The 10510-nt window shown below is 37.2% G+C and overlaps 1 protein-coding gene across 2 annotated transcripts; it reads left to right on the top strand.

Moving 5' to 3' along the window:
• The first annotated feature begins 4062 nt into the window (after positions 1 to 4062).
• On the top strand, positions 4063 to 10449 carry LOC129003105 (uncharacterized). Of its 2 annotated transcripts, none has more exons than XM_054431342.1 (4): positions 4063 to 4192; positions 4432 to 4589; positions 8134 to 8314; positions 9667 to 10449. In XM_054431342.1, the coding sequence occupies exons 2-4, from the start codon at positions 4528 to 4530 to the stop codon at positions 10240 to 10242; spliced, it is 819 nt and encodes a 272-aa protein (XP_054287317.1). In that variant the 5' UTR covers positions 4063 to 4192; positions 4432 to 4527; the 3' UTR covers positions 10243 to 10449. The 2 variants fall into 2 exon arrangements, with proteins under 2 accessions (XP_054287317.1, XP_054287318.1); XM_054431343.1 differs by lacking the exon at positions 4063 to 4192 and adding an exon at positions 4274 to 4296.
• Positions 10450 to 10510: the final 61 nt, after the last annotated feature.

Raw genomic sequence — 10510 nt, 5'->3', positions numbered from 1 at the left:
TGTTTGTTGTTTATTCAATTCACAGTTAACTTACTTGTTTCTAAAAATCCTAGAAGTTTAGTCAGTTGCATAAGGTGATTATGTAAATCTATAAAATTAATGTTGGAATTAAAAGCAGTGCCATGCTGTTGTAAAGCCTGTTTGGATTTGTGTTTGAGGTCTGGTTGAGGAAGTCAGTGCCATCCCCATTTGACTTCAATAAATCAATGTCATGATCCATACCAACCACAACTCTTGACCGGTTCAGAGAAATCATGTCAAGCAGAGTACAAGTAACAAAATGAAACGTTAGACAGGTCCATTGGGAGACCAATATGCACATGGCTTCAACAACAAGGTCAAACTCATGGATTAAAAACCGCTGCAAACTCACCTCCATAATCTTCACAGAAGTCACTAAAATCCAAACAGGTATATCTCATTTCGGATTTGAAATGTAGGCTACTTTATTGACATCCCAAGAACAAAACGACCTGCTCAAAAACGAAAAGATCTCAAGGTTCGGGCCGGTGGGTGTGGCGTACCCTCCAAGCCTGCGTGGCGTGAAAAGGCCCAAGGTTTTTGGGATGTCTATAATACTTTTATCTGAAGATGGCGACCATTCAAAGGTAAGTATTTTAAGAAAAATACTAATCTAGATGAGTGACGCGATCTTTTAGTCTCGTTACTGACAAAGGCTGACATGTTCCTTAGACAGAACTGTTAAATTAATAGCCCATGCAGCCAATGGAAACTAAGGGGCCTTCAGTCTGGTAGTGGAATCCGAGCCACATTTTGACCTTGTAATTTACAGAAAAATAAAATAAAATAGTTGTAAAAATAGTTTGGAAAGCTTAAAATACTAACAGATTTAAAGCCAGTTTCTCAAAATTTCCTGGGGGAGGACCCCCAGACCCTTCAGTAGATCTTGCCACTCCAGTCAAAAGTCTGAAATGACGCCCATGGAGGGGCCCATGTAACATGGGCCATGTTTACATGCCACTGAGCTCGAATTGGTTATCAGGATAGTACTGCAATAGTAATCAGAAACTTATAGCCATTAGTTTCTATAGCACCAGTAGGTGTTTTTATACAGAAATATGTGGCGAGATTAGGATTATGGATGATTAGTAGTGTGGGTACCTCATATAATATTAGCCAGTAATCAGACACACATAATACTTCTATATTATACTTAGGTTACATAAGATAGGTTCAGTTCAAAAAGTGTCATTAAAAATGTGTGTAGTTTCAGAGGGTTTGACCCCCAAATGCTTTTTAGAAGTTGTGTTTAGTTTAAAATTCAACCTCAACGCCAGCGTCCTTAGTATAACCTTTTAGACATTCCATCCCCCATTTTAAATTTGAAGCCAGATTTTTTATCAAAATCGTCATAGTTGATGTGAACCACCCACAGATTGCGATCTAAATTACTAAATTCTGTCAAATAGACAAACTTTTTTACCAAGTCATACTTAGGGAATGGCATATGTTGAGTTATAGCAACTGTCATGCTATGACCCGTCAACCTGGTCAGAAACAACAAATCCTATACTCTGATAGTCTGATATGAGCAATGTTTGCTTGTGTATGTATGTATGTATTGGTATAAGGTATAAAATACAATTTTAGACACTAGCGCATTCTGTGACTAGCTCACACAACAACGTTCTTTTTTAATAAACGCGAACACAGACCACGGACGAAACCCTGTTAAACAGTAATCATTGACTTGTTAATACGCTCAACGCTGCAATCGTGTTTGGAAAACAAATAATATAAAAGCTACATAGGAAGTGTGCACACTGCATACATACATACTTTGATGCAGCAAAGTAAAGAACAGTTTTTCCAACTACTATATGACGTCACCAATCATCATATCCACAGACCAAGCGACGCAATTGTGCGTCAGACTTCCCTGTTAGACCACTACCACTGCAGATAAATTTATTGCCTTCAAATAGAACATTACAAAGATATACGCATTTTGATAACATTGGAACACCGACGCAAATATGCGTCGTCAGTACATACATATACGTCGCTATATAAATGAAAAATTGTGTACTATTGCGGTAGCAAAACGTAACTACAGTAAGAAGCATTGGTTTTTCCAGAATAATAGCGTACCAATTTGATGTTTTTATGTTAACAAATCAGTGTAGCAGAGCAAGGTTGAGTGAATGTATGTTCGTGTAAAACAATTCGGCCCGTGTGTGGCGCTATTTCCAGTAGAGTAGAGTATTATACAATTATACATGATGTGCCATGTAATTTAAATAATACAAGTAGACATCTCATTTAGAGATCAGAGATCGAGTATTTATTTTGGATATTGTAGACATCCTATATTTACTTATTATTACTTAAAACATATGAAGGATTGAATTTGGAAAAGTACTGAACTCCGCCCTCCGCCACGGCCACCTTTAACTCCAGGCCGCGGTCTGGTAGAATCAGAAATCAGAATTATTTATTTGTCATTGGACATTACAAAAAATAATTGACAATTTTGTCATGTTTAGCATGGCTACACCATCGATCTCTATAAAGATCGATGGGCTACACTCAGGCTAGATATTACAAATAACATGTTTAATATGTTAATTTTTTAGGTGTCAGCTCTGTGGATTACCAACAGAATGGAATGTGATTTAACAATAAATACATTTTATAAATAAATATGATAATTTAACAAAGAATAAATTATATGAACCAACAATAAAATACTGATAACAGATATTAAGATACAAATTTATAAAAATTAACAAATGTTGATAGACAATTAATAATATTGAATTGACAATGTCGCAAAAGTAGGGTTGTTTAGTGTCAGACTTCCCATTTAATAAGATAACATGGCAGAGGAGACATCAGCTCATTAATTCGTACCTTATTGATTAAAATTAAAATTTATCAACACAGATTTATTAAAACATTGAACATAAAACTTAAAGAATTGAAAACCAAAACAAAGATTAATTGAAAATATATGTCTGTACATTTAAAGCGGAGTCAACTTTCAATTACAGGCCTACCTTAGGGCTATGCCTCATAGATCTATTAAAGCAATTCCTTTTATCATTAGATACAAAATATGGACTAACACGATCGGGTGACATTTAATTGCGAAGCATTCGTTTTCGTTTTGGCTTTGAAACTTAGCACACTTATGCAAACCAACTCCTGTTCTGAATATAAGGTTTTAACTTACTACAAGATTCCCGTACGTAGATCGGGCAAACAGCCAGACAAACCAGCTGTACAACCCCACTTGCGACGTGACTTTGCCACTTCGAAGGCCACGGCCTGGGGCCCATTTCATAATACAGTAAGCTACAAGTTACAACTTGTAACTTGTAATTTCCATTAGATTTGCATTGGGCGATCAGCTGATTTACTAATAATATTAGTTTGTACTTTATTATGAAATGGGCCCCTGGAGTTAAAGATGGCCGTGATTGTAAAAATGACAATGCCTATTGCATTTACCATATACCGAATGGCTAATAAAATGATTTATCATTTACATCTAGTGATATTATATGTTTATTCATAGGTAAAACAACTGAACATTCCATCCCCATGTTAAATTTGTAGCCAGTTTTTTTTTATCAAAATCCTTATAGTTGGTGTGAGCCACCTACAGATTGCGCTGACCTAAATTACTAAATTATGCTGAATACACAATATTCAAACTTAGGAAATGACTTATGATGAGTTATAGCAACTGTTTACATGGTTAGTAACAACAATAAGGTATACACTAGAATTTTACACACTAGCACATTCCTGCAACTGGCTCACACAACACAACTAAGTTACATCCTGTTTTAATAAAATATTGGCTACAGCTGGTCCATATAGATGGAAAGTCAACTTTAGTATCCAATAGTCAATGATAAAACATACTATGTTCTATCTATGGTTTAATTTTTAGATACTGTTATCCCAAACAAAACGTTAAGAATATAATCAGCGATCCTGAAATTTAGTTTTTTTTACAAATCTCCATGCCTGTCGTTATTCTTCCTCCCAATGAAAAAAGTGTCTAGGGGAGAGGAGAATCCAATGAATGATTCCATGAAGAATGAAGAAGAAAGGAATCGTTTCGTTTGTCATCTTCTTTCTTGTGTTGTGTTGTGACTAATAAAATTACAAATAACATTGTTGAGTTGTGTTGATGTTTACGTTTCATATCACATAACTGGTGGGTGAAAACTATTTTATGTACAAAAAAATGTACTATTTTCAGATCGATGGGCTCTGAATTTTACAATATTTAGTTAAAATAATGCCCAAGGAAACTTCCTAGTAAGTTAGTTCACTTCCTATTGATAAATATGGTGCAGGCAAGGTTATGAGCAGCAAGTTACAAGGTCAGACTCGTTTTATTCTGTAAGGATTTTATTACTTTGCAGTAAGATTACATCTTAACTTGGTTTTCAGGAACAGATAGGCTACCGTAGTTGAAAACTGGCGATAACATCCAACAACAAATGATACTTGGTGTTCACCAATACATTGGTGGTCTTTTTATCAACGATGGAAAATTCAGAGGAGAATCTACCAGCTAACCTGGAAAAGTTGCAGATTAGCCCCCTTAGGTAGGCCTACGATACTAAAATTAAAACATAGGGCCTAGTCTTTAGAGCTGTTAGCTTTAAGATGGCTTTTGTGTCAAGAATCAATATCAGGTAGCAAACTAGCCTAATACATTAAAACTTGGTGGCCTATAAACTTATTTAACTTGTGTAGGTGGGTCCAGGTACCTTACTAAATTGTTACCGTGTAGCATCAAATCCAATCGATAAGTAGGCCTAACAGCCCTAACAAAAAAGTACCGGTAGGCCTAACTTAGGCCTAGTAAGTTATGGAGAATATTAAGTTTAGGCCTAAGGCTATAGAAAATAAATTAACTTAATATAATAGGTATGCCTAACATGTTTCAGGTGACATTTTCGTTAATAACCTTAGTTACTCGGCTGTATTTTTCCGCAAATGTCCAGCAATAGGCCTAGATTTTATAAGGCGCGCACACTACTTATTGCTGACTTTACCCCCCCCCCCCCTAACTTAGACCCCAGGTACATGATATTGATACTGTCGTGTCCGTTAGTGTGTCTTCTATCAGGTGACATTATCGGTAAACGTCCTCGGATGTATTTTTCTGCAAATGGCCAGCAATAGATTTTAGAAGGCGCGCGCACTACTAACGTCTTAAACCCCTCCTAACTTAGTCCCCAGGTACATACAGTAATATTGATACTGGGGTGTCCGTTAATGTATCCTCTATCAGTTGACACTATCGGTAATAACCTACTCGGATGTATTTTTCCGCACAAGGCGTGCACACTACTTATTGCTCCATTTACCCTCCCCCCCCCCTAACTTAGTCCCCAGGTATGCCTACATGATATTGATACTGTCGTCCCCGTTAACACGTTCAGTGCGACGGGCGCCGATCGGCGGCCGAGCGGTGTCCCGTTACGCGTGCGGCGGACGCCGATAGGCGCTTCGTGTATTAGCATCGTGTTTGGCGCCAAGATATCAGCTAATCGTTCATTTCACGTGTTTTTGCGCTACGGTGTGTTGTTGTTGAAGAGTTAGGTTATGTTTTAGTGTTGATCGTTTGTAGTTTTGCGATAGTTCGTAATAGTGAAAATTATGGATGAAAATCCAGGCCCTTCAAACCGTAGGCCTAAAAAACGAAAATGTAACGGTGATTACATCGATGTAGACAATCTTACTGTTAGAAAAAAAATTGTACTAAAAAAATTATAAAAATATATAAATATATTCAAAGGAAAAAGGACTTGTTTTCTCTTTGTAGCAACAGGCCGTAATGCTCGTCAACCATGACGTCGCGATAGAAGACGGCAATGACGTAATTTAAGGTTATATTTTTGTTTTTGATGAAAAGAAAAACAAGCAGCTGATCACAAACGGCAAACATTACGTCATTGCCCACTTCTATCGTGACTCTTCTATCATGCTAGACGAGCATTACGGCCTAGCAACCGATTCATACAAGGACGCCTATAGGCGCCCGCAGCATCCAATACCAAAACTCTCAAAATTTCTTGGCTGGAGGCTGTGGACGCCCATAGGCGTCCATATATAATTTTTATATGTATTGGCTATATTTTACATAGAGTAAAAGCTTTGGCATGAATAAACTTATTTTAAATGTCTTTGAAAAAAATAATGATGCAGCCACTGGGGAATGGATCGTGAATTCTTCTATAGCAGTGAACGTGTTAATGTGTTCTCTATCAGGTAACATTATCGGTAATAACCTACTCGGCTGCATTTTTCCGCAAATGGCCAGCAATAGATTTTATAAGGCGTGCTCACTACTTATTGCTGACTTTATCCTCCCTAACTTAGTCCCCAGGTAGGCCTACATAATATTGATACTGGCGTTCCGTTAATGTATCCTCTATCACTATTGGTACCGGTAATAACCTACTCGGCCGTTTTTACCTTAAAACGGCCAGCAATAGATTTTATTAGGCGGGCGCACTACTTATTGCTGACTTTACCCCCCCTTAACTTAGTCCCCAGGTACATGATATTGATACTGTCGTGTCCGTTAATGTGTCCCTATCAGGTGACATTATCCGTTATAACCTACTCGGCTGTATTTTTCTGCAAATGGCCAGCAATAGATTTTATAAGGTAGGCTACGTGCACTACTTATTGCTGAGTTATTGCCAGGTTCACACAATTTGCCTAACTTAAAACATTCAATTAACCCTCGGTGTTGTAGGCCTAATACCTAAGTTAACTTATCAAAGGTCTGCAGTGATTTGCTTTAAATCAAGAAACATGAAACCAAAATTAACTTTATAGCCTATTTCACAATTGGTGACGGCTGATTAAAATTAACCCTTGCCGACAGACCGCCACCGCCCACCACCACCCAACACTGCTCGAGCAAACACCATTACCGCAACAATACGTTGAACAGCCGTAGGTCTCGGTGGTGTAGTGAATAGCGCACCAGGCTGATAATTCGGAGGTACTAGTAGCCGGTCTGAAACCCACCGGAGGCATTAACTTTCTGACTCAATTTTTTCATTATCAGCAAGTTTGGTTGGTTTGGTTCGGTTATGATGGTTTAATTTTTTAATAAAAAAATTATATAGGCCTAATTGTATTAGGGATCTATAAATGCGCTACCAGAAACTAGATTTTGAGCTGAAAATAACGGTGAAAACATTCATCTGAGCTCATATAACTGGTACCTGAACTACGGCCGTTTAATGTTTTGATTACTTTTGTAAATGTATCAATGTGAAACTTTCAATAGATCAGAAATAACTCCGCCCCCTTCTCATACCGCCCCTCCGACAATCACACGTCACAGTAAAACTTTATTCGGTAATAGGTGAAATAGCCTAATACTTGTCTAGTATTTTGTCACCTATTACTCCCTCATCAAGGATATTTAGCATAAGCCAGATATGTCCATAGAAAAACACAATCAGTGATTGTACTCACGTCTGTTCAGTACTTGTGTTCTAACACTTCAGAAAAAATCATCGTATTACACAGGTACCGGTATATTATTTTGCAATGCTCACCCTTAATAAGACATGATAGTTTTTTTCACTTGCTCGTTTCAATAGGCCTAGTTTAGACTATGTTACAAAAATAACTTACGGTAGATAAGTTAAAAAAAGTAAAAAAAAGTAGGTAGATAAGTTATATTATTTAGCGATACTTGTCGTTAATAATAAGACACTTTCAGTGTTACTTTACACCCTAGTTTTAACATTTCAGACAGCGTTAATTACAAAAAGATTAAGCATATTTTGTGCTAGAAAAAACTGTGTACCTATTTTGACGTCTAAGTATGTGTCTTTTCTTTTCAAACTGCCTTTACCTTTTAAGGTACGGTAATTGAATGTCTGTTGTGTGCTGAGTAGGCCTATGTGTGTTTTCAAACTGCCTTTACCTTTAACGTAAATGGAATGTCAACATCATAGCAGGCCTATTGTATCTGTAATTGAGTGTGTTGCAGTGGTTTGTGCAACAAGGTTTAAGATCTAGGCTCAAAGGATGTAAAAAAGATTGATGGGTATAATTACAGACCACTTTCCATTGAAGGAGTTTCCTTAGTAACATGATATGCTGTTCTCACAGTGCTCAGCCGAGATGTGTTGCCAACTTTAACCCTTTTGCTGCAAACAATGTTGCTACAACGGCCTTAGTTGCTGTGGGGACTTCGTCTTCTTCACCTGAGTCAGTCTTTCAGTCTTTGTCTCTGTACGGTGCAGAATGTCCATCGGGCTCTTGTTTGTGTAACAAGAAGAAGAAATCTCAGGTTAGTTGAAAATTAGGTTTCAATCGTCTAACCTATTTTTACATATCTGTAAACAGTTTTAACCTATTAATAATGCGAAACCTTGCATGTACAAAAAAGGTGTAGGCCTATTCTGTTCACAAAATTAAGACAATTTATGGGAAAGCAATTCTATCCTTTGAAAAAATTGTTTGACAGCTGAGGTTTGTCAAAATGTTGCCTGCTGCTTAACATAACCTAAATTTCTGAATTAACAACCATTAATTCAACAACCCAATTAACTGCTCCTTTGTCTGTGTTTGCTACTGTACTTAATATAGAGGACATTGTCTTGGTGGGTTTTTAAACACCTCATACGTAGAGTAGGGCCTTGCTTGCTCATAGGGTAGAGTAGGAGCTTGCTTGTGCTATACCGGTAGCATTTTTAGTGACCTGATTTTTGCTTGGTTTGTATATCCAAGTCTTTAGGCCTACTTAAGTTTCATGTGGCATTTTATTAAAATAATACTTAATTATGTTAATAGAATGTTAAACAGTAAACATAAATAATTAAATATAAACAAACATTCATTACATTTTTACCTTTATAATCAGCTTCTAAGTGGTGGGGGAACCCATGATAACTTCCCATTAAAATGCCTAAATTCTGTGCACAGACAATAACTTAACAGACCCTAATTTTCAACTGTACAGCCTAAAGATTTGTCTTTTGAAATTTTTAAAAACACATTTTTGGAACCACTTTGTTTTTTTTTTATTTAAATCTTATACCATATTAAATGCTATAGGCCTACCTAAAAATATATTTTAAATGGCATAGCTTTATGTCAATACTCTAACTGATACAAATAGGTATATTGATGCACTGATGTAAAATGACTGGTATACTGGTACGAATTCCGTATTGATTTATAAGTCTACAGTAGTGAACACAGAAAAACAATGGGCATAAGTTACCTTAAAAAAAATATGTTTTTGTCAAAACTACCATTTTGGTACCGTACCTTAAACACTGGATGCAACGCCTCAGAAGGGGAATTGAGCTATATTGCGTAGGCCACTGGCCTACTGTTTACAGATGTGATAATTTCCATGCAGTGGTAGGAAAAAGCTATTTTCGGGCAATAACAATTTTTGTTAGTTTAAAACGTGAATTAGGCCTAATAGAAAAATTTTGCAGGCCTATTGATTTTAAAATGACTAAACGTTTTGAACCAAATGGAAGAAAATAATAAACATCAAAAAATAAGAAGAAAGTGAATATACAAATAATGGCTGCTTTTAAGGTGTCAATCAAACACCATGGCAAGATTGTCATGTTAATGATTTAACTGTGTCATAGGTCATAGTCATAGGTTGTGTGTGTATTCCAGATGAGCACGTTTGTGCAGAAGACGAGTTTCAAGCGGCCAGTGCTGAGACGCAGCCACCTCGGTGTGGTGAGTCGTCGAGTTCTGAGAGCTCCAGTCCTTCGCTTCAGAGAGACGGTGGCAATCATGCGTCCCTTGGACCATCCGACAACTCTTACCTCTCACCTAGCCTCGCTTGATCTGTCAACCTCACAGGGCAAATTGCTCGGACTGGATCCGCAAAACATGAAAGATTTCAAATCCCTTGTGTCGTTCAATCCGAAACTCGATCTAAAATACAAATCACTCTCCCGATTCGAAACCGTGAGCTTCATCGAGTTGAGAACAAAGAGGGATAAACATTTCATTGTCGGCTTGCGGTCGCCGAGAAGAAGAACATATTCTGATAGCACTGCCCTCTCGTTACCCTCCACCTCGGAAAGTGAGAGTGAGACTGCCCAGCGACCGCAGGCCTCGTGCTCTATTCAGGCGAGGATGACTCCCGATGATACTAACATCGACGAGCTCGCTAGCTACTTCGACCTGTTTGTTCACATCCCGAAAAAGATGTCACACATGGCTGAAATGATGTATATTTAAATCTGAAAAGCCAGTTTGGCAAGGACTATTCCATGTTTTTGTTATTGAGTGTGTGAAACAACGCTGATTAGTATTCTCTTTGGTCCTTATACAAATTGGTACAAACTATGTGTGGTTTTTGTTTATTGTCAGCTTATTTGCTTAAGCCTATTTTTCATTAAATTATTGCATTTCTTATTTAACAATATTAAATATTTACAGCAATAAGTTGACTTTTTTTACCCATTGGTGGGAGTTCTATATGGAGCAAAACATCAACCATGCATTT

This window comes from Macrosteles quadrilineatus, unplaced genomic scaffold (genome assembly GCF_028750875.1).
Source record: "Macrosteles quadrilineatus isolate MER2022 unplaced genomic scaffold, UCM_ALF_1.0 Scaffold_9__3_contigs__length_116548681, whole genome shotgun sequence".
Lineage (NCBI taxonomy): Eukaryota > Metazoa > Arthropoda > Insecta > Hemiptera > Cicadellidae > Macrosteles > Macrosteles quadrilineatus.
Note: the sequence above shows the minus strand (reverse complement) of the source record. Positions and strands in the feature narration are given on the sequence as shown.